The sequence below is a fragment of the Strix uralensis genome, chromosome 4, assembly GCF_047716275.1.
Source record: "Strix uralensis isolate ZFMK-TIS-50842 chromosome 4, bStrUra1, whole genome shotgun sequence".
Lineage (NCBI taxonomy): Eukaryota > Metazoa > Chordata > Aves > Strigiformes > Strigidae > Strix > Strix uralensis.
Window position 1 is genome coordinate 41,263,858 of NC_133975.1, and position 23,331 is coordinate 41,287,188.

General features: G+C 36.9%; 2 protein-coding genes across 11 annotated transcripts in view; one reads left to right on the forward strand and one right to left on the reverse strand.

The window, feature by feature from the left end:
* Nucleotides 1-15,208, reverse strand: CEP44 (centrosomal protein 44). Of its 9 annotated transcripts, none has more exons than XM_074866445.1 (11): nt 15,078-15,208; nt 11,626-11,775; nt 10,886-11,033; nt 9,762-9,908; nt 8,616-8,723; nt 7,046-7,177; nt 6,486-6,695; nt 3,430-3,499; nt 1,265-1,392; nt 966-1,003; nt 1-203 (listed from the first exon to the last, which is right to left on the reverse strand). In XM_074866445.1, the coding sequence occupies exons 2-11, from the start codon at nt 11,712-11,714 to the stop codon at nt 146-148; spliced, it is 1,128 nt and encodes a 375-aa protein (XP_074722546.1). In that variant the 5' UTR covers nt 11,715-11,775; nt 15,078-15,208; the 3' UTR covers nt 1-145. The 9 variants fall into 9 exon arrangements, with proteins under 9 accessions (XP_074722546.1, XP_074722549.1, XP_074722544.1 ...); XM_074866448.1 differs by lacking the exon at nt 15,078-15,208 and adding an exon at nt 14,850-14,972 and having other exon boundaries at nt 7,046-7,174; XM_074866443.1 differs by lacking the exon at nt 15,078-15,208 and adding an exon at nt 14,850-14,972.
* Nucleotides 15,072-23,331, forward strand: part of FBXO8 (F-box protein 8) — an 18,453-nt gene continuing 10,193 nt past the window's right edge. The window contains exons 1-3 of one of the 2 annotated variants that reach the window (XM_074866453.1): nt 15,072-15,258; nt 20,102-20,438; nt 22,647-22,773. In XM_074866453.1, the coding sequence (XP_074722554.1) occupies nt 20,110-20,438; nt 22,647-22,773 (456 nt within the window). In that variant the 5' untranslated portion in view covers nt 15,072-15,258; nt 20,102-20,109. Of the gene's footprint in view, nt 15,259-15,436; nt 15,717-20,101; nt 20,439-22,646; nt 22,774-23,331 lie in introns of those variants that run through there. The other variant, XM_074866455.1, reaches the window with a different exon arrangement.

Genomic DNA, 23,331 nt, shown 5'->3' on the forward strand with positions numbered 1-23,331 from the left:
CACATGAGAAAATATTTATTAAAAGGAATAAAAGCACTGGTGATCATTACAAATCTGATATATTAAAAATTTAATGCTGTACAAACATACATATTAGTTCTGATATCTGTAAGTCTACAGAGACCAGGTCTGAAGATCTGCGCTTTCAGGTCTTCTCAGAGGTGTTGCTTGATGTTTTCAACAATTCTGATGTTTCTTCAATTCTGAAAATAAATTTTGTTTACACACACAGAGTAAGAAATAACTGAAATACTAACAAGAAGCACGAAACCTTAAGTTTCTTCTCATCCCCCCTTTTCCTCTGCAATTGGTTTGCATTTTAAATGCCTACCACATATCAATAAACCTTAAGTATACATAAAGAAAGAAGTAACCCACAAAATAAAATAAAAATCACAAAAAGGCTACGGTTTTTCAGGCCAGGCACTTACAGAATAAAAATCTCTTGCTAAAGAAACATTATACAGCAATACATTTCTCTTCAAGTGTAGTACAAATATTTCTTACAAAAAAATTTTCATTACGAATCTCAGGACTAGTGTCTAATACACCTTTAATACAGTTATCACAATGCTTAGGCTGAAATTGGTTTTATTTTTCCTTAAATAATAAAAAATAGAGTTAAGGTATTGTAGTTATTCTTCAGGAAGAAAAGTTGCAAGTACCAGGGAATTCCTATCAGAAGTAATACTCCTATTCCTTAACAACCAGATTCTAAACACTTTAATCTCTCATTAATACTATTAAGAATGCTTTCTATTGCTTTTTCAAAAGCAAAACAGTGACTCATCCCACAAATAGCAAACTGTAAGAGGATTTATTATCCAGTGGAGTTATAAGGAAATGCCACACCTGATGTAGAGACCTTTGAGGTTTGGAACACATATGTATGTTCTCTATATGCCTTAGTCCAGCACAACTCCCTCCTGGGAAATGAATTCCTGCTGCCCCTTCCTATTACTTACATTTTACTTATCCTTTCCATTCTTTGTCTTGTTGTCTCCTACAATTTAAAAGCAACAAAGTTAGTGGACACTTCAAAGCTAACATTCTTCAGATGGACTTTCAACCTGAAAATTTTCATAGAGAAAATGTGACTTTAAGCACTGTTTACATATCAAAAGGATTTTTATGAGACATACCTAGATGTAGTTTTGCATCGTTTCCTTGTTTTTCACTAGTAGTATATACACCTAAACTAATGCTTACTTGTTCTCTTGACCTTAGAAAGGAAATCAACTAAGCATTTGCCAGTTTCACTTACCTTTGAAATGTCTGTCAGATTATGAGAATTAATGGTCATGGCTTTGGGAGATGGGTCTGTGGATAATAGTGAACTGTATCCAGACGACTGATGAAGACTCTCTGGCATCTCCTCTTTCTTCTCTGTATCTGTGGAGAAATACTCGGTGTTGTGTCACCTTTGCCTTTTTGCTCTCTTATTGCAAGGTCAGCTATCAAATAGCTTGATTTACAGTATGTAATAACAGAAGAGAATGCATTGTTTAGAGAGGGAAAAAGAAAAGCTACCAATGAGAGTCCAAAATAGGTTTCTCATTTTCTGCACAAGGTTAAGTGCAGTATACTATGTATAACACATAAGACAAATTCTAGAAAGATTACTAGGAATGATACCTTTATCCCAATTACAGTAAAATCAACACTTAAGAAAGTCTAATTACTGGGTCAAACATTTAATAGTAATATCAAATAGTTTAGATTATTTTTACTGTAAACTGCCTGTTCAGACATGTCTTAAATTTGTGCTAAGTAACGTCTTATAAGCAACAGAAATATAAACAAGATCATCACCTTCATTGCTTAGCTTAAAATTTGTATCAAGCTCTTGCTATTTCCCTAGCTCTCCTCCTATGGGGATAGGTTTAAGCAATCATTCAGCAGAAACAGACTTTTCTTTTACATTGGGGAAGCTTTCATACTCTGCAATTTTAGAGTAGTATTGTCAGGAAGAAATGTAGTATTTAGAAGAGAAAAAGTGTTCCCATACCCTTATTTTTTAGTAAGGCCACCATCTATGGATCATGCCTTTGGAACATGTTTAGCTACACTATTCTGTATTTAAAATCATATTAAATTATTTTTAATCAATTGAAATGAAAAATTGTTTGTTCTGTACAGCTGTGATTCCCGAAGAGCATTACAACCAAAAGGAGCATGAAAGCATTCTTAGTACCGTACATCTCAGAAGAGTTAAGACTGGCCACATAATTTGCATGCCTAAAATTTCCTGAATCAGATTTAAAAAAAAACAGGAATAACAAATTCAGAAGAATTCTAGAAGTCTGAAAATATGAAAATTCTCTTCTAAAGACCATCAGCCTGCTTGCTGACTATGAAGTCCTCAAGTGTCACTAAACTTATGAAAGGAAGTAAACGTGTTGCAAGCTTTCTAAGGTCTGTAAAAAGAAGGTCCCACTTCTGAGACTTCAAAATTCAAACAAGCTTTGACATAACCAAGAAACTGCCTCCCTAATTTCCACAGAAACTGGACTGCTGAGATTCCCTTTTAATTTCAGTGCAACAGCCCAACACTGGACAATGATGCCTAATACATGAGAATGGGAAATAGAATATCATCCTTACTACTGATGGTAAGAATAACAGCTGCCATAGGAGAAACAGGCCAAATTAATAAAGAGAATGATGCAAGGTAAGGGCTAAAGAGCTATCACTGAGGAAAAGATGAGAAATACTTATGGCCTGGGGAATGCGTTTAATTTCTTTCCCACTTAAGGCTGTTTTATTCACTTCTTGTACATTATCAAAAATCAGGTTGGAAATGGAAGAAAAAGATTTTGTCTTGCTCTTGAAAATAAGAAAGTTTAGCAAAAATGCTAGTTGGATAGCTGTTAAGTGCTTCAAAAGAGATGAAACTGTAGAAACTGTTCAGCAGCAATTTGAAAAACAACACAGATTATGAATGGAAAAGCCCTGATTTGTTCTGAGCCCCATTATAAAAGTAAAAAACATCACAAATGTGACACTATTTTGATTATAACAACCCAGTGGCAGCAAATATTATTCCTTTTGTGCTTAAAAATAGCTTGTTTTTAAAACATTATGATAACTGCTTTAAAGTGCAGATAACATGTTTTTTTCACAGCTTTAGCTATAGAACCTTAAACAAACTTGCATCTTCGAGATTTTTAGTAGAGTTACTTGTAACTATTAACTGCTATGCTATATATTTTCATTATTGCTTTAAAAACTATTTCAGTAAATAAAGCTTCTAAAGAGTAAACTACAAACTTGAATTGACTAGCAGGTTAATTTCTAATTTGCAGCGTGCATTTAAATTCAGAGGCCACTAAATCACAATTGTCTACTTAAAAACCACTATTTTAGTCAAGGTCAGCAAGAAGTGTTTAGCATATGATGTTAATTCAAAAGAAAATCATTAATACTCACCAGGAGAAACTGGAATACTACTAGAAGTACATTCTTGACTTATATTGCTGAACTCAGTAGATAAGTCTCTCTGAAATACAAGTTTACTGCATTTTAGTCATACACCCTGTTTAAATCATCTTTTGACTGAACAAAAGTATATTTAAGTACTAATTATCTATGCAAGTGCTACACCATCCAGATATGTTGACACTGCACAAATGTCTCTACAGAACTAAAAAAATCCATAATTTGCATACACACATTGCACAAAAAACCCAGCCTATTTCATGGGAACTTTTTTAGTATCAATATTGCTGTTCATAAACAGATCAAAACCAAGTGCAAATATAGTGCATATAACTTAGATACAAGCAGAATGAACAATCAGACTGTTGTTGGTCTGTGCTAACAATTACATCTTGACATTGTCTGCTGCTATCTTAACAAAAATAAATGTACTTTCCATGTCTGATTGATATTCATAGATGCAATTCCTCAGTCCTAAAGAATTAGCCTATAGCTGAACTGAAATTCATTCCACTTCAACACTTAGAACTCAAAAGTCTATGTTAAACTAGTTTCCCAGGCTCCTAAATGAGAGGGCTCTTTTAAGAAAGGTTCTCAGTTTAACTCAATCTAGCTTAGAAAAGGTTGTTCAAAAACAATGAAACAAAATTAATATTGTATTAACAATAAATGGTTTTGAGTGCGATTTTCTAATTTCAAAATAAAAAAAAATCCAACACTCAACATCTAGACTTTTTTCACCAATGAGTTATCGTTATGATTTGAAATCTCAGCCTTTGGTAAAGTATATCACTTTATATATATTGGAGTAACTATATCAGTTAACAAGGGAATATTATACCCAAATAAGTGAATGAGGGAAAAACAGTAGGTATTGTGTAGGAAGAAGCTGGAAAAAAACAAAACAGTAATAACTCTTTAAAAAAAGAAATCTGCACTGACTACTGCTCAATTCCTTTCATTGAAATGGATTTGGTATCTTTCAGACTTTCCCAGAGCTAAATGCACAGCTGCTGCTACTTTGGCAACAGTGCAAGACAGATCTTAGAGTGTTGCGGCTATGTTGGCTAAATGCCAAAACTTCCCTGAAAAATGCAAGAAGAAAGGAGTAATTCTGAATTGCTTCTATATCTGTGAAGCACAACTTGGATGGAATTTTATGAAACAAAGAAGCAGCAATTCTCTGGCCCAGAGGATTATTTCTTGGCAGTTTTCAAATGCCTATTGCAAAAAAACTTAGGCTTTTGAAGACTTATTTTTAATACAAAAACCAGCTTATTTTGCTTTGAAAAAAGACAAGCAACAATGCCACACACAAATTACATTCAAACTTGTTTCTGCAGAGGACTCCTTTCAGTAACATGTAGTACAAGTTATAATTATCTTACTGGAAATTTTTGAATTATATTAATGTTAAGTTAATGCTAAATATTTTCCAAACACTATTCCAAACCTTTGAACAACTGCAACAAACATGTTAGTCAAGTAATAATAAACCAAATTTACAAAAATAAAAGAACAAGCCTAGTCTGAAACACAAGCTTTCCCGTGCTGCTACCATCATAAATGCAACTCATATCTCTTGAAGAGAATACACTTGAAACAGGAGCAAAACTGTCTACGGCTGTTCGGCTGAAGGCCTCTTGAGACTGCTTGCAGAAGAAAACGTTTTCATTGGTGGTGTTATTTGGAAATATATGTCCACTGATAATTAAATTACCATATCCATAAGAAATTGATTTCCAATGGTAAATCACTTGAGCCATTACTGACCTGAAATTGTGTTTAAAAAAAAAGTGATTGAGAATGTCAATCCTTATTTGAGCCTCTAGAAATAATGTTGTGATCAGTCTGCACACTCCTCCATTTCAAGACTTTACCTAACTAATGCACGTTCAAAGCACACACAAAAAAAAACCATGTCTCGTATACAAGTATTAGTGACATTTTCAAATAGGGCCAGCAACACACACAGAGCTCCTGGTTACAAATAAATTCAAAATTTTTACAACAGAGAAGAGTGCAACACTGATCAATTATTTTCCACAAGGGTTTTCAACTTCTGGAAAGCATCTGACAGTATCTGAAGGATACACAAGACACATAATGCAAATACACTTTGAAGTTAAACACGTGATCACAAAATTGATGCTACGGTTCACTGCATCTCAAAATACTTACATGTGTACGTATATGAAATTATATGATGTGCATAAAAGGACCTTTCAACAACATGAAAAATAACAGAGTCTTAATGCAACAGAATACTTGATTTGCTCTGACAAATATGCCAATTGTAGCCACATCGTAACTGTAGCACATTCACGCATGTAAGAATGCCATGAACATAATGGACAAGAAATTAGAAAGGGGGGGGGGGGAAACATGCAAAAAGGAGAAACTAGGCTAGAAATTCCAAAGAGCCACAAACTAAGAATAGGACTAAAATCAGAATTAACTTTTCCATTAACCTTGTATTTTCCATTGACCATGCCATCTCTTTTTGTCAATGTTAGTTATACAGAGTGAAGACTTAATCTTCCAAAGGAAATAGTTGTATCTGATTAGAGTCTGGAGAACTAAAAAATAGATACTCAGCTGTATCAACAGCAACAACATATGCAGCCCGTAAAAGACATTCAGAAACCCTTAAATGTGTCACTAGCATGATGAAACTCTCAAATACAGAAACATTAAGGTTTCAAAGACAGCATAATTAAGCATCTTCAAAAGCTTCCTCCTACAAATTCACTAGGAAATAAAACTACACCCAGTCACTAGTAATAAAAATAGGCTTAGCTATACCTGCTGTTCCTGCAAGGAAATAATTTCCAGTGGAGAGCTTGGCTTCACAGAGCATGAGAAAACAACAGAACATAACAGTTAAGAAAAAAATACCATCAACTCCATAAACAGCACTTCCATTCATATCATGCCTTTAAAAACAGTGGAAGAGCATACCTCAACAGGCAGGAAGAGCAGAAACGGGCTGACAACATTGTGTCTGGACAACTTTTCTTATAGAAGAAAATCAGACATTAACATACCTTTTTGGATTGCAACAACAGTTCTGTTTCAAGAAGTAAAATTCGACTCAACAAGTTATTCCAGTCCTTCTCATCTATGATCACCTTTCCTTTCAGTCTCTCTTCTAAAACATGTAGTTTATCTTCCATCCAATCTAATTTATGAAGCTTTTCCTGGCAATCAGCAAGCTGACTCTTCAGGAACTCAATCTCAGAATTATCTCCTGTGACCTGAAAATATGTGTTCAAATTTCAAAACAGATATAATTCAACACTTGATCAATGAAATTAAGTGGAATCTTCCTCAAGTTCAGTAATCACATTCTGCTACATTAGAAAGTTATTTTTCTTTCAGAATTGCCATAATACGCCTATTCATGGAACTCGGCTTTTAAAAGAAACTGTTGACAGAACTGGCTCTTGAAAAGACAGTACGATTTAACTAACTTTTTTTCAACTTTTTTAATATTAGATATACTTAAGGAGCATCCAGCTATCTTGTAAAAACCTTTATCCCTTTAGAAAAGCCCTGTAAGAAAAGTTAATATATGCAGACAAATTCTTAAAATAAAAGTTCTTACTTGTTCATATTTAACTTCCACAACATCATGATCTAGGCACAATTCTTCTTCATTATCTCCCTGTGCTGGAAGAGGCAGTGGATGAAGGTCACCACTAACTTCATTTCCTGAGTGCCGTTCTACTTGAGGCTTCTTTTGAATATGTTAAAAAGAAAAAAAAAAAAAAAAAAATCACTGGTGTTATTCATTACAAGAACATTTCAGTTCATCAGCCAAGTAGCTGACACAAAAGACCTATCATTTTAGTGTTCATCAATTTATTTAAATCTGACAATCTTATCCTAACTGGTTGAAAAACAGAGAAAGCAACAGCAGGCAGTTTAATTCAAAAAAAAGTCAGAGACAGAACTGTAAAACAAATATGAACACACTTTACCATATGTACCTTGGCTCCCTTCCATAAACAGTAATGAAGGCGTTAATGTTCTCTCTTATGGTAAGGGTTGTTAGATTTCTAAGTGTGGATTGTGATGTATGAATCTCACTGTATGTATTAACATACATGAAGACAGTCTCAAGATCAAAACCACCCCTCAAACATTCAGGGGAAAAAAAAAAAAAAATATTAGAACTCTCTCTTTTCCTTGACAAGTGACAGCAAAATAGCTATATACTTCATTTCCTTTGAATGCTTCCCTTAGAGAGAACAAAATATAAGACAAATTTTGTCTTTTTCTCCAGGTGGATCAAGTCCTATGATCACTATCTGACACAAAACAAAATAAATTACCTAATGATTAAGAACCCACAATTACTAGTTTTGTGCAGCATCTTAACACTTACAGATTCCTAGATGTTCCAGTGAAGCTGAAACTCTCCTCTTCTAGGGAATTCTTAATACACCCACATATATCCCCATTCACTCTACCATTCAACAACCTGAAGTGTCAGATAAGTCATTCCAAATATTTTCTTTGTGAAGTTTTCCTCAGTGCTAAAAGCAGTATTTTCCTTCTAAATATAAATCATCAACATTTAATGAGCAGTCACAGTCCTAAAAATTGTACAATTTTACTTTGCATCCTTTCAGCAGAAAATATTAGGAAAGCTGTCTCCTCCACAAGCCAAGAGTAGCATAACACATAAAATCAAGAGTAACTCACAAAACAAAAGCCAAGAGGAATGTTACATTAAGAAACCTTTGCTGAACAGATTCAGACAAAAAAAAGTGTTTTGAAAGCTACGTTGAAAACACTGCATGTTAGGCCAAGCACACGTCAATCTCCAAACAGGATGTATATACTTTTTCCAATTGCATCTTCATTTTCATTGCTGTCCCTCCAGTTGATATAATTCAAGCAGCAAACAACAGTACTACATTATTACCACCAAGACTTTGAGATCAACCACTCGGTAAAAAGAGAGAAGCGATATCCTCTGTATTTCAGCTATTATTTCAGTCAACCACACTTGGGGAGAAAAAAAAAATACCACAAACACCACCACCAACAAAAAAAAATGGTTTGATCAAGCATTAAAACCTAAATGAAAGCACATACTCCAGAAAAAGCCTGACATGCTACAAATGAGATTAACCTTTAGACATACAACATATAAACTATTTTCATACCTGTTTGGAATTCAGAGCACTGCCACTAGGATCAGCAAGGACATTAACACAATTTGACAATACTTCACATTTAGAAGATCTGAGTTTTTTCCTCGTTTGGGATTTAACCTTCAAAGGGAAGAGGAGAAAATATTTCACTTCTAACACAGGAATCTTGGGGGGGGGGGGGGGGGGCGGGGAGGAGGGACAGACAGGACACATGACAGACACGGGACAGGAACGGGACAAAGACAGACACACAGTACAAAACACAGGGACAGGATGACACACCCCATTTTCTGCCATCATTAACAGGCAGGAACGTTTCATCACACACACATTTAAACCTCCGCAGTACAATACTGTCTAAAAAAAGAAAAATATGACCCAAATTCACAGAGAAAACAGAACTGGAAACGAATGCCGTATTCATACACTCACTAATGCCTATGTGAGGCTGCAACAAAGCCGGTTGTAAACAGAAAACACAACTTGCACTGGACTTGAAAGACAAACAAATACAAAAAAATGTAGTTATGCCCCCAAAAGTGAGAAGTATACAGAAGTCCTAAAGACTGTTATAAATTCAAATGAAACAAAATCCTGTCAAATATGAAGACTGAAAATTCCTTTTATTAAAGCACAAATTGATACACAGCATACACCAATGCAAAAATAATGCCTGAACAATGTAAAACAAAAATGATTAATGAAAATAATCAGATTTGAGATGTATACCACAGAAACAGATATATACAAGTGTCATGTTTAAATTAAATGTTACCAGAACTTCCAACATAGAAGACGATTTTGCTTTGGTTTTAAATCTTCAAAGATTAGATTTAGATCTGCAAAGTCTATCAAGTTACACAAACATTCACTATATCAAGAAGTGTAAAAGGAAATGTATCACTTACTGTAAAGATACCAAGTACTAGATTTATCTTTATTCTGATATTTTCTTTATACTACAAAGCATTGGCAGCTTTGTGTCTTTTGTATACCTGATAGCATTCAAGCATCTTACACTGGAGCTTTATACTAATTTTCCCCTTACTTTGACTATCAGCAATGCTGCATCTTCAAATAAACCGGTCTTCAGCTTCTACCTGCAGCATTAACATGTCAAAAGAGACTTTTATTATAAAGTTACCATTTAATCAGTACCTTATTCAAGTTACTTAATTCCTTATGTTTTTTCACCACGCAGTTGATAATGTCACAAACAATCTGCATTTTTCTTTCCGCAAAGCCAAACTGAAGAAACTGCTGTTTTGTTAAAATTGGTTTATATTGAAACTGATCTCGAAGAAGCTGCAACAAAGTAAGAGTTTACTTCATTTTCAAAATCACCATGCAATTTATTGTAGAAATGGCACGCTCATGCTCTTATTTTTCTACAATCTTTTCTTTCACTCTGCACTTCAGCAGTTAAATGTTTTCTCATTTGGTTATTTATATATTCTCAGCTATTTCTTCTAACTAGACTTTCAATATACCTTTTCCAGAAACGTTTCATTCACATCACTCTTGTAAAGTTTAACTCAGTCTTAAGATTCATGAAATAAATGATTGCAGACATTAATATTAAAAAAGTTAAACAAAAACTTTCTGAAGTGAATGCACAATAAAAAATTGTATTAATCTCAGCAAATGCATCAGAGGGCTAAGTAAGGCTCCCACAGAGCTTCTTTGTGAAGGAGTCTGTCCTTAGATGGAAAACTAGTCTGAATAAGCTAGCATTCTTTAACACATCAAGTCACTTTTTATAAAATGTCCCAATGAATATTTTTAAGGATAGTCCAAATTACTTTCATTCAGTTAAGAACAGTTTATAAATTGGAATAAAATTAAGTATTTGACTTTATATATTAATATGGCATAGTGTTTTAAAATAGCTGTATTTCTTAATTGTGCTTTCACTACAATTATTGACATCTGCTGCAATTTTTTGCTGCTTATGATTTCTTCTAAGGTCACTTTTATAAAACTTATTGTGCAATAAATATTTTGGTATTCTTCACAACTAACATAAAACAATAATATTACTGTTTCTGCAATTGTCTCGAAATTGAGATTTGCCTAACAACATCCATCCTTATTTTCATGAAAATCTAAATAAAGACTTGCCACGCAGTGACTTACTACTCATCTTAAATCCTAACAGAATTACAATTTACTTTCATTGCCAAAAATTTTCACTTCCTAGTAAAACTCTTACCAGATGTTTAATTTTTATGAAACCATACTCAAAACTGTGTCTCTTCTGTGAAGAACATGAAGACAGGTACCTTATAAATAGCTTCAATGAAACGCAAGTCACTCTTTGCTGTGAGTTCCACATCGCACTTTACCAAAAGTTCTGCTACGTAAGTTGAAAAAGATGTAAAAGAATAGCTGATGATAGGTAAAAATGCAGCTGGATCACCCTTTACTAACCTATTGAGAAACAAAAGTATTTTACATAGCAGAAGGTAACAAAAACCTTTCAGTACATGAATTCAAATGCTTAACTTGAAAGGTGTTTTAATATAGCCAGCAAGTATCTCCTTCATTTTAAGGTTTTTTCCAGGCATATCTCATTCAGCAGTCTTTAGTGTTACCTGTAAAATGCTTAAAACATTTTTTTTGACCTTTATATAATTTTAACATTGTCAGGTCTAAAGTCCACCAGCATTTCCATAACATTCACCACTTTTTTTCTTTTTTAATCTTTACAGGATGAAATTTCCTTAAGAAAGTTTTGCTAGAATTTAAAGAAATTATAAAGGTGAGAGATTAATCAAAAGATAAAAACAGCAGAAGAAAGAAGATCAAGATAGTGATACATTTCAGGATTATTCTAAGGATTGCTCAGAAGAGCAAAACTGCATCCTTTTATCTTCCAGTTCACATGTATCAGACCTCAACTCCCACAGACATATGCTCTGCTTATTCATCACTGGGTGCGATGCTAATATTTATACATATCTTGTTTACACATCTTGCTGTCATCATGTATTAGCATAAATTTATTCACACTGCCACTTACACTGTATAATCCACATCTCTTGGATAATTTAACAAGCGAAGTCCTTGCTCTATTTTTCTCAAACTTCCTTTTAGGTCTCCTGTTGTCATTGCTCCAAATGCTATTCTTCTTTCAGATTATGAAATAAATGTAATATAGTACATTCTCCTCCTTTAAAAAAAAAAGTATACAAAAAAATATAAAATGCAATAGAATTATCACTGAAAATCAAAGGGGTTTGCTTCTTTTTTCTAGACACTACTATTTCCAAAGTGTTACAATGCAGTACAGAGCTACAACTCGATACCAATTAGTATCAGTAATCATCTTCATTCATTCTGAATAGGATCAAGTAGTAATCCTTAATCCAGTCAACTATCAAAGATCTTTAAAGATAAAAGTATCTGAAAGCATATTAAGAATTTAGGGCAGGCTAAATCCACTCAAACTGAGTGAAAACAAATTTCTTCAGTGTTTCAAAGGAGCAGAAAATCCAGTAGTAGTGAAAACTTCAGTTTAGAATGCTTCTTATTCTTTTCTTCACCTGGCCCCAAGCTCACTGGCCAAAAGACCAATAAAAAGGCAAAACTAGCAACTCATTACAGACAATACTTCTCTATTTAGACAATCCATTAAATACACTTAAAATTGTTCAGGGAGGGAGGGGGTAACAGAGTGCCTCGATATTTCAAAATAGGTGCAAGTTTATTAGAATGACAACCAAAAGGTCCCTGTTTAAACTTCTGCATTGTAACACACAAGTTGAGAACGCGCTTTTAATTTATTGTGGGCTTTGCTTCACAGAAGAGAATCATCTAAGAGCAAACTACAAAAAGGTGCCTTTCTCCCTGCAGAATTATTCTGCAAGTAAACTGAAGACTGCAAGAAAGGGGGGAGGAAAAAAAAAAAAAGATAACGGAATCAGCAAAGCATGAAATCACCATCATCCAAATCAGTTTTGAGATCTATCAAAAGGATAAATAAGTACAGGAAGCCCACGCTTTTAATACATTTTACCAAACAGAACTGATTAGTAAATTCCCAAATGGAGGAAGAGGAGACTGGGGGGTGGGGAGGAATGCCGCAAGAGATCTAAAAATACTGGCAACTCTACCTGGCTGGCAGATAGTAAAATGAAACACCTGAAGCAGTACCTTCAAATATCAGAACTAATAATTACCTTAAAGAACCTTGTACCTCACTCCACTGCTTCAAAATACATTTATATTTAGAGATAGCCTATGAGTACTATTTACTGTATCTTCTAACCATTTGTTTATAAGTAACCAATATTAGCTCTTCTCCAACACAAGACTTTAAAAGCACAGACTGGATGATAGCCTAGCTCTCAAGTCACAACTGGAAACAGATGGCTTGCACCTTAGCAAACTGCCAAACACAAAAAGTTGACACCTCACAAAAACAGCTCTCCTTTCTCATATCCTTGCGATCTGCTTGTGACTGGCTTAATCCTCTACAGTACTTCCCCCAAAAGCCTCAGTAAACGCAATGATTTCTGCTATAAAGCCTTAGAACAGAAATTTACTCTTCAATTTTCTGCTAGAACCTAGGAGACAACTGGCTGCTACTGTCTTCACTGAATTTTTCTTGCCAAAAAACAAGTAATTTGAAGTCTACCAATCCAAGCTGTGAAGAGGCATTGCCAGAAAGCCTATACTTGAAGAGATATTCTCAAGATACAGAATTTTATATCATTTTTCTTGCTGACACATGAGATTCAGAAGCCCAAACACTCCAAAGAGATTATGTCTCGCCTTGTCAGAAATCAACTCCAATGGGTACTCCAGTTTGCAGCTTTGTTACTTGGTCCTACTCCTTAAAGCAATGAGTCTTCTTGAAAGGAAATTCCTGATCACACACTTATAGTAAAAAAAAAAAAAAAAAAAAAAAGTTCAAGCCTGCACTCACAATGGTCTGGGGTTTATTTGTGCTTTTTTTCCTTCTTGCACCTCTGGTGTTTAAATCAGCCACCTTCAAGAAGATTAAGATCTTAACATGTGTTCTCCCCTTGTTAAAATATTTTCTTCCTATTTAATTATCAGATTCTTCTTCTTTAATCCTTAGGTTCTGGATTATTAGTCACATGAAATATAAGTACACAATACTCATTGTTAAAGGCTAGAGACAATTTAAAGTCAGCTGTTTGGAAACTGAGGCAACTATTTTTTTTGCATTACCTTACAAACTGATCCACCCTATGGTTTTGCCAATTTAACGAGATCTCAAGACAAGTCTCAAAGAATCTGACATAAAACTGAAGCTCTCATCTGCAGTGCAAATACTCATAGAAGACACTCTCACAGGAATTCATCTAATCCTATAGGCTATTTTCCAAAAGTATCAACAAGCCTTTCTACACCTGACCTCTGGATGTAAAAATTGGCAACTATTGTCACTACAAACTGAATAGCTCAAAAGATTGTAAAAATAACATCATTAAGTTGGTAGAAAATACTTTTAACTCTTAGGAAAGTGGACACTGTAAAAAGTGACATATAGCTTTTGCCTGTAGGAATTCATGACAGCAGTTACAGAACACTAGCTATGCAGAATAAAATCAGGTATGATGAAGTTTTAAGAGGTAGCAGAACTGCAAGATGTTTACAGAACAACTTTCAAAACTGGATATGGCATTCAAAGAACTATTGTCAAAAAAAAAAAACCCACACCAAAAACCCCCCACAAGTTACCAAGTATCTTAATGCTGTAAACACCGTCTTTGAAATGTCTAACAAAAAGGAATCGATTTCTTCTAACCGTTTTTAGACTCTTCTGTTACATGGGGCGGGGAGCGGGGGATCACACCATTATGCAGAGATGAAAAAACGTCAAGGACAAACACCGCCCTTCGCTATCGCGCCAGCTGCTAACACACACGCTTCAAGCACAGAGGACACTTGCGAACAAGACAACCGTACAGGGACCTGCGCGTCGCGGGCCGGTTGCCCTGGGCACCACTGACGCACTGGTGGAAAAAAAAAAAGCGTGGCCCTGCCACGGGCGAGGCCGGCTGCGGTCCCGGGGCCGCGCCAGCGCGTTGAGGCAAACTCGCAATGCCGGGGCCGGCTCCGCACCCGCCCTTCCTCGCCCCTAGACCCGCCGGGGAGTGGGCCTCCCCCGCTCCGCCCCGGGGCTCGCCGGCCCTGAGGACAAAGAGGGCCCTGGGCTCGGCTGGCCCCTGAGGGGGAACAAACCTCTGCCCCGAGAGAGACCCTGGCGCTCACTGGCGCCAGCCGCCGTCCCCGCCGCGGGAACCCTCGATCCCGCCGGGCCGCCTGCCCCAGGACGGCGCGTGCCTCGCTGTCTCCCCTCAGGAGCCGGCGGCGGCGGCAGCTTCCCCCCGGCGGCGGGCGCAGACTGAATATGCCGCCACGAGAGCCAACGGCCGCTTCCGCTTCCCGCGCGTCCCTCCGCAGTGACGTCACTTCCAGCAACAACATCAAACGTCAAACCTGCCAGGCGAGGAGACGGGGTGGTGGTGGCGACCTCCTTGCGTGTGCCGGAGGGGCCTCCCTGGCTCCCACCGCCTCTCCCGCCGCCGGGGGCTGCTCCTCCCCTTCCTGCCCAGCGAGGCTCACGCACCGACTCGGGCTGGGCTCGTCGCGGCGGCGGTTGGGACCCGAGCTCGCACAGGTACGGGCCCCGCGGGTTTCGCTCGGCGGGGCAGGCGGCTGCGGATGGACGGGCGGCGCATCCAATCGGGAGCCGGGGCCGTTGGGGCGGCCCAATGGTGCGCGGGGGCGGCACCCGCGGGGTCGGCACCCGCGGGGTCAGGCTCGCCGGTGTCCGCCGGGAGCGGGGCGGCCATGACCCCGCCTGCCGGGCCGAGGTCCCGGCTTCTTTTTGCGGGGAGAAGCGTGACTCGGGGAGGCGGCGAGCAGGGTGGCTGCGGAGCTCCTCGGGACGCGGGGCGGTGGGAGGGCAGCCGCGGCCCTCGGCGAAGGGGGCTCCCCGGGGCGCCCCCGTCAGCTGGGGCGGCCCTGGGCGTGAGGGACTGGCTGTGCCTCTGGAAGCGCCCGCCTAATCTCCTGGAGTCGGGTTTGAAAGGCCCGCACGTTCGGGGGATCAGCAGGCCTCGGTCACGAATGCAGGTGCGATAAAGGAAGCTTCAGCTTCGATAACGTCGAGGGAAGGAACATTTTCCTGTTCGGATAATTGTGGTCGCAGAGCAGCAGCTGTAGGGCTCGGTTAGCATAAAGTGGAAGGGGTTTCTATCGAGAGTGTATGTTGTGTTCTGTTTAATTAAAGCAGAAGCCAGTACCCATACAGCATTAATCTAGATTACATTTAGCTTTTGGTATCCTGTTCTGCTCTTCAACACTGCAAAATAATTTATTATGCAGTAACAAGGTAACATGAAGAAGATGTGATTAAAATTGAAATCAGGCTCTGATAGATATCAGGCAGAGACAGAGAAGAGAAGCAATTAGTTATTTTCACTGTGATAGTTATTACAGCCAAGCTATCGAGAGGGTTCAGTTATTAGATAAAGTTACATAATTGGAAGTTTGGAAAAATACATTTGAGTGGCCTGCTGAATCTGGAGATTGAAAATGTATGTTCAAAATAATGTAAAAATATAGTTCTGGACACCATTACTTAAAGGGCTTTAGAAAAACAATGAGGTTACTCATCTTGTTTTATGAATGGGTTCCCAAAGCATTCATCCTGGATTACTACAAAGCTGAAAGTAATTGCACGATGGGGAAAATAAGATCAATCTAGCAAATGGCATATAAACTGGTGAATAGCTACACAGCCAAAAGCTTGTGGATTTCCGGCAGCTGGTTCTAGAATGGTTTGAATTGTGTCTCACTTTGTTTCTTCTTTTAAATTTCTTTAGTTGGTACTTAAAATAGCAAATATATAATTTTTATCACTTTTTTTACATTAAAAAAGACTTTTTAAGCAATTTCTGCAGTGATATATTCTGTATACGTAGAAGTGTGTTATACAAAAGCTACTTTCTTGACGGACTTGGTATTTTTTTTCTCTCTTGGATCCACTTTCTAGTGTTAAGTAATTTAGAAGTGATTATGTTGTTGGTGACTTATAGCAGTTAGCTTTCGTGTGGGGAGAAAAACCACATGAGCTCCAACAAGAACTGTTGATAGTCTTGTTAGCTCAGTATTCCTCAATAGAATATATTTTGTGAACAGTCACTTCTAGCTGAATATTGCAATAAATAGATTAAAATAGCAACTAAAATTTGAGTATTTGATTTAGGGCTAAGTAGGAGAACTTCGCCCACTGTGTCCACTGCTGAATTCTTTACAAGTAGTGCTTATAGAACAGAAAGACAGTCTGACTTTGAAGAGGTTTGAAAGCTACTATAAAAGTGCCAGATTATTACCTGATAGTGTAAAGTTCACTTGATAACTGACTGGGCACAGCCTTTCTGTGAACTGTTTCTGATAATGCTGCTGGTCTTTCTCATCTTCCTGGTGTATTATGATTACAAAACTTGTCACATACTCTTTTTTTTTTTTCCATTTAATGCCCAAATAAGTAGTATTTTCAAAAGATGTTGGGAGTTGACAAATGTGTATAGAAATGTGGTTTTGTTATAATGATATAAACTAACGTCAGAAAATATGTCAAAAATACTAGCAAAATAAATTCTTTGATTTGTCTTACAAAAACTTACCTCAACAAACAGATTTTTGCAATTAACGGAACTTTCTCTCTACTTGACATACACAGCTTACATAGAATAGGTTCTCTCATTTCATATTTTGTAAAATTTAAGGCTTAATATTGCAATGTTTCCACGTTTGTTTTTTTTTTTTTTTTGCTGTTTTCTATTGCTTTAGTGGTTAAGGACTTGAAATAATAATGAGGAGTTACAAGCCCTCAGTCCTAGTTCTCTCTGCCCCTGAGACTAGTATTTTGCTGTTTAGCTATTTTATCATTTCGTTTAGAGTCAATGCTGTATTTTCAGGCAGATTTCGCTTTTGTTTTTACATGAAGAAAGTGTGCGGATTATATTTGAGTTGAATCTACATGTGTATGTATACATTTACCTCTTTCAAAGCCTAAATTTTTTCATAATTGAATTGAAAGATTGCTATTATTCAGTCATTCGGATCATTTGATACCTTCCAAGAGGGAACACAGCCTCTAAATTTGGCATCTGCATATTTGAAAGTGTAATGCGTTGTTGGCAGTATTCAATTTACTCAGAGGTCTAAGGTCAAGAATTGTTTTAAGCCTCCCAATATATTTAGAGATATCTGTTTACTAAGTACTGTGCTTAAGTAATTAACAAGCTCATATACAGTGCCTAGCAAAATGTGAACTTTATCTTAATTGAATCCTCTAGCGTGGTGATAGTAGCCTTTTTTGAAACATTGTATTTGCTCAGAAATATTCCTTATCTGCTTTTTTCATGCCTTAGGAAAGCCTTGTCTCCTCCTTCCAGTCCTTGGCTGTTACTGCCTACCCCCACAAACTGGTTTTTAGCTTGGTTCATCACTGCAACGTCACTGCTCAGCAGGGGCAATAGCAGCAGCAGCTGGAGCAGCAGGAGACTTGATGAGTTTATGCCTGTGGTCCCAAATGCCAATTCTGGCACACCTGCCGCTGATTCATTTAATAGCTCTAGATTTTGGCATAACAGTGCTTGGTGATCCTCCTTTGGGATGAAGGTTAGTAACTTCCTTCTCCTTGGAGAGATTTAGTTATTCAAAAACAGAAAATGGTGGCACTGAGCAACTGTAGTTCTGGGAATGTCTCTTTAAAAAAAGTTACCAACTCTTATTTTAATGTAGCTAGGCAGTGAAAAATAAAGACAGAGTTCTTCATCTTGTGAAGAAATACATTTTGTTTACAGCTAGAAGATTTATAAATTAATTGCAAACACCAGCATGAATTACCAAGGCCCACTTTCAACCTTGTGTTGCCACTTTTTAAATGGCAGATTGTGGCTTCATGACAGCTTTCTGTCATGAAGCAACTTTACCAGTAGCTGTAAGGACTTATAAAAAATTGATGCTGGTTTCAAGAAAATGGGAATACCTTCTTTATGCATACATTCTTGCAGCCAGCTCTGTATCCTATTTATGGTATAACTCAGTAAGCCTTTTTTTTTTTTAATTTCCCTGGTAATTTGTAGCAGTTGATCATGGTTTAATCTGCCTCTGTATGATAAAAAAATTAAGCCAAATTTGTAACTGTTCAAGAAATGAGAATAAAAATAGTTATGAATTTATGTAAATTCTTGCGTATAACTAAATTTAATATAATACACGTGACTACAGTTTCTTCACAACTGTGGTTTTATCTAGAAATGAATCCTTGAACTTCCCCTGAACGGATGCCTATGTAGACAACTGCTTCACCAGCCGGCTGAACCTTTCTTTTGTCTATTTCCATCTTGGTTATGCTTTTTCTTCTGTAATTTCTCTAATTTTTCTCCCATAATCACTCTTTTCTTTCTGCTTATGTAGAACAGTTGTCCTTCATGCTCAACCTTTAACAGTGTTAAAGCCCAAATTTTACTTCCCCATGCTAATAGAATATACATAATTTCAAATACATGTGAGATCCTACCAGACCAGGCCACAAGTGTTTCTTTTTTGAAAGTCAGCATTGGGAACCTGCGTATTACTAGTATAATCACTGTGGTGATCTGTCATCGTAGCAAAGGTTGCAAAGTAAGATAGATCCCCATATATATACCAGTTGTGGTGGGATTAAGACAACATTCCCATGCTGAATTAGTATGATCTATCACCCTTTAGTTTTTCCTCTTGGTAAATAGAGGTGGTTTCTGAAATTTGAGTCGTGGCATTCAGAAATCTTGATAACTGACTAGCATTCAGGATCTGTTCTCTCATCTGCAGCAACATTTGACAAAAAATAGCAAACACAGTGATAGGTAAGATATAGAAGCCTTATCCTGAAGTTTTTGTGCTACTGTGCAAGAAAGCTTGAAAAGATATTTTGAGTGCTCAGAAACAAGAAACTGAATCCTTAATGCATTATCGTTGAAGTCGTTAAGCTTTGTCTTAATGTCAGTCACAGCGTAACTTTGTGTGCTACCCACTACTCAGGACGTTTTTGTTTCTTCTTACATTTTATAGCACTTCACTGACTCTAAATAAGCTATTTTTATTACATTTTAAAGGAAGTCTGAAGAGAATAATTCCAGATGTTCTGATGGTTAAGGCTTCTTGACTTGCATAAGACATAGATAATGTTTGATACTGTTTGCAGAAGCTTACTGTGAATTTTGTAACTCTTCAAGCATATAAATTTTTGAAAAAAATTTCTAGTTTTTTATTGGTTTGGTTTTCAGTATTTATTCAGTTGCTCTGGAGACAGATTACATTATCAGCGTAACTTTTTCACAAAACTCACTTTTTTTCTTATTCAGATCAGTCTTACAATTTTATTTTCACAGTGTGTGCTGAATCTGTCTTACAAATATTTATAAATAGCTGTCAACATTTAATTTGGATTTTATGTCCGGCAGGCTCGCAGATGGGTCAGGGACTCTGGAGAGTTGCTAGGAACCAGCAACTGCAACACCAAGGATACAGTGGACAAGGCTATCTTACCAGAGAACATGGTAGGAGGATAGCTGCTAACAATGTTTCCAATACAAGCCATCGCAAACAAGCCCAAGGAGGCATTGACATCTACCACCTGTTGAAGACAAGAAAATCTAAAGAACAAGAAGGATTCATTAACCTGGAAATGCTGCCACCAGAGCTTAGTTTTACCATTTTGTCATACCTGAATGCAACTGATCTCTGTCTAGCCTCATGTGTCTGGCAGGATCTTGCTAATGATGAGCTTCTCTGGCAAGGGTAAGCAAAAAGAAAAAAATATATCACTTAGACATAGTAACAATAATTAGATTTCAAATCATGTCTCAATATGTGCTTTTTGTGATTCTAACCTTAGTAAAGGTTTCCTAAGTTAAATGAGATTACACATAGGGGAAACATGAGTATAGTTTTAAAATGTGTTATTCTGGCTTTCTAATTACTGCCACTTATTAGTGGACATTGCTACATACACAAGTGTGCTTGGTACAAGTATACATGTGTATTACTACACACTTGTTGTTTGATATATTGTGGGAAATAAAGAAGGACTTGTCTTCAATTTTTTATTAGCTGAAAGTACATCTCAGATGTATGTATTATTACTTCTCTGAACTTCAAACAACTATCTAGCTTGAGCAAGCAAACCTATTCAGCTGAAGCTCCAGGTAGAAAGGGATGAGGACTCATCTACTATACTTGTCTTAGAGCAACTTAAGTGTGTTTTATGGAAGATGGTGATGGAAGGGAGAAAGACAAGGTCAGTTCTGCACATGCATCAAATGGAATTTCTGCAGTCTTAACAGTTGAAACACATTTATATAACATACGCAGAGTTTGTATGTTCAGGAAATAAAGGATCATTCTGTTAAAGAAAATAAGATCAAAATTTAATTAAAAATACTTTCTTTGATATTTGATGTTTTACAACACTAGGAAGGACTCATGAAATCATGCTTTAGAGTAGATGGTCAGCAGAACTTGTATCTTCCTTCACAACATATTCTTACCCCTTAACAGACAGTAAGTAGTATTAGTGTAATAGTTGGGTTATTGTTTAGGTCCTGCTTCTTTTCCTTTCATTGTGCCTTACATGTCTTCCTTCCCTCATCTGTTTGTTTCCCCCTCAGCTTCCCTTCCTATCATGCTTTATGAACCCAGCAATAGGATAATGCAATTATAACTTCTTAGTCATAATTGTTCTGCTGTTGAGGACTGTTGTCTTGGCAGGAAACAGGAATTCTAGTGAAGATCCTGCTAAGCTTCTAAGTTTATGTATATCAGTATGCATTGTATTATACTCAGTTCCTCGTATCAAAGCCACACTAAATACAAATAAACTCCCTGGACCAAAGCTTGAAGATACTAGAGCTTCTTAATTGTATGCAGTATATAGTTTTAACATACGGGGGAGGGGGGAAGTATGTATTTTCCTCTGAGTTCATCCTGGGAAATAGCTCAGTCATTTTTAGTGAAATCTTCCCAAAAAATATTCCGAAATATACACTTTGGCAGTGAAAATGTGTCCCAATTTAGCAAATTAATAAAAATCTCAATTTGCATAATCTCTGTAGACATCTTAGTCTTCAATATTCCACATGTGTTGGATGTGTTTGAGTTTAGGCTTTGGAAAGTCCTATGTCTGCAGTTCTGAACTCGGTTCAAATAAGACCCAGGTTCCTGCACTGAAAACAAAGTTCTCCCATGTCCTCAGTGGCTACCTCCTGGGTCCTAAGCATTGTGCCTAATTATTTGCAGAGTAGATGTGTTGAAGCAGAACTACCAGTTCAATAAGGAATCCAGACTCCAACAAATGGAGTGCCTAGGAAGTGAAAGTTCAAGGGAATTTCAGATGTTGTCATCAAGAAAACAGAGATGAGGGACAGAAACCGATGAAACTGAGATAATGGAGTCAAGGTGGGAAAGAAGCTGAGAAGTGATGGAAGATATAGAGGGATGGGGCTGGATCAAATAATTCGGACTGGTCAAGACTGAAAAAAGAACACTTGGGTGGCAAAGGATAGATGGGGAAAGCAGTAAGTTAAAGGCATAATCTTGTGTAGGTGTGGTATCCCACTCACTACACAACTGGGGCACAAGAGGAGAAACACAGTTTTTGAATGTCATACTGCTGCAGAACAACTTGTCACAGTTATCCAGTGTTCAGATACTAGTAGTGCCAGAGGTCTCGGCTGTATGGATGTCATTATGATGCCACCTACTGGGATATGTTTTCAGATTGCACTCCAATACACCAAAACCTGTCTGAGAAGAAAAAATTAATCAAATAATTGAAGACTTGAGCATCACACATGCAAAAGGCTTAATAACTCAGTGTTACAAGCAACCTATTTCTGACTTTTCTGTAGTTTGAGTATTTGGCTTTGCAGCGTTGATCACATTTTGCTTTTGTGTAATACATGAAATACAGAAAGGAATTTTGATAATAGACTAATTCTGTTTTCATAGGTTGTGCAAATCCACTTGGGGTCACTGTTCTATATACAATAAGAATCCGCCTCTAGGATTTTCTTTTAGAAAATTGTATATGCAGCTAGATGAGGGCAGTCTCACCTTTAATGCCAACCCTGATGAGGTAAGTGAACTGTTGCTGACAGTAATAAACAGTTAAAATAATTGTGATTGTTGTTTTATAATTATAGCCATATTAAAAGCCAAGTTTTAATAGGTGTTTGTTTTACTATAGGAATGGTTAATACTAAGTTACAGCCCTATCCTGATCTTTTTTTGTGTATGGTACCTGTGCACATCATTTACATGGCTTGCCTCTTAAGTGCTCTGTACAGCAGTCTGACCTATGGATGCCAGAAATTCATAACCACGTATTGACTTAGTTAGGATCTATACCTCATTCCTGAAGAGACAATGGTGAATTTTAAAAGGGTAATAATACACTTACATAAAACAAAATGCTTCTGTAGAGTATTAGTTAGCTAAAGCAGAATGAAGTATAAAGTAACACCAATTACTTCTATGACAATTATGGTTTCTTGTAAGGGATTTTTAAATATTCCCACTATCAAGGTGCAAATCTTGAAATGTTATGAAAAAGATGTACTGCTGAACTATCCTAAAGATCAGTTTGATTTGATTTCTTCATAGTATATAGCAACACATATTTCTTTTCAAAAAA

Coding starts and splice junctions, on each gene's coding strand:
- CEP44 (XM_074866445.1), bottom strand. CDS start 11,714: ATGACAACAGGAGACCTAAAAGGAAGTTTGAGAAAAATAGAGCAAGGA. Junction 11,034..11,625: donor AGAGATGTGGATTATACAGT/GTAAGTGGCAGT, acceptor GTTTCTCAATAG/GTTAGTAAAGGGTGATCCAG. Junction 1,393..3,429: donor TAGTATTCCAGTTTCTCCTG/GTGAGTATTAAT, acceptor ATTTCTCCACAG/ATACAGAGAAGAAAGAGGAG.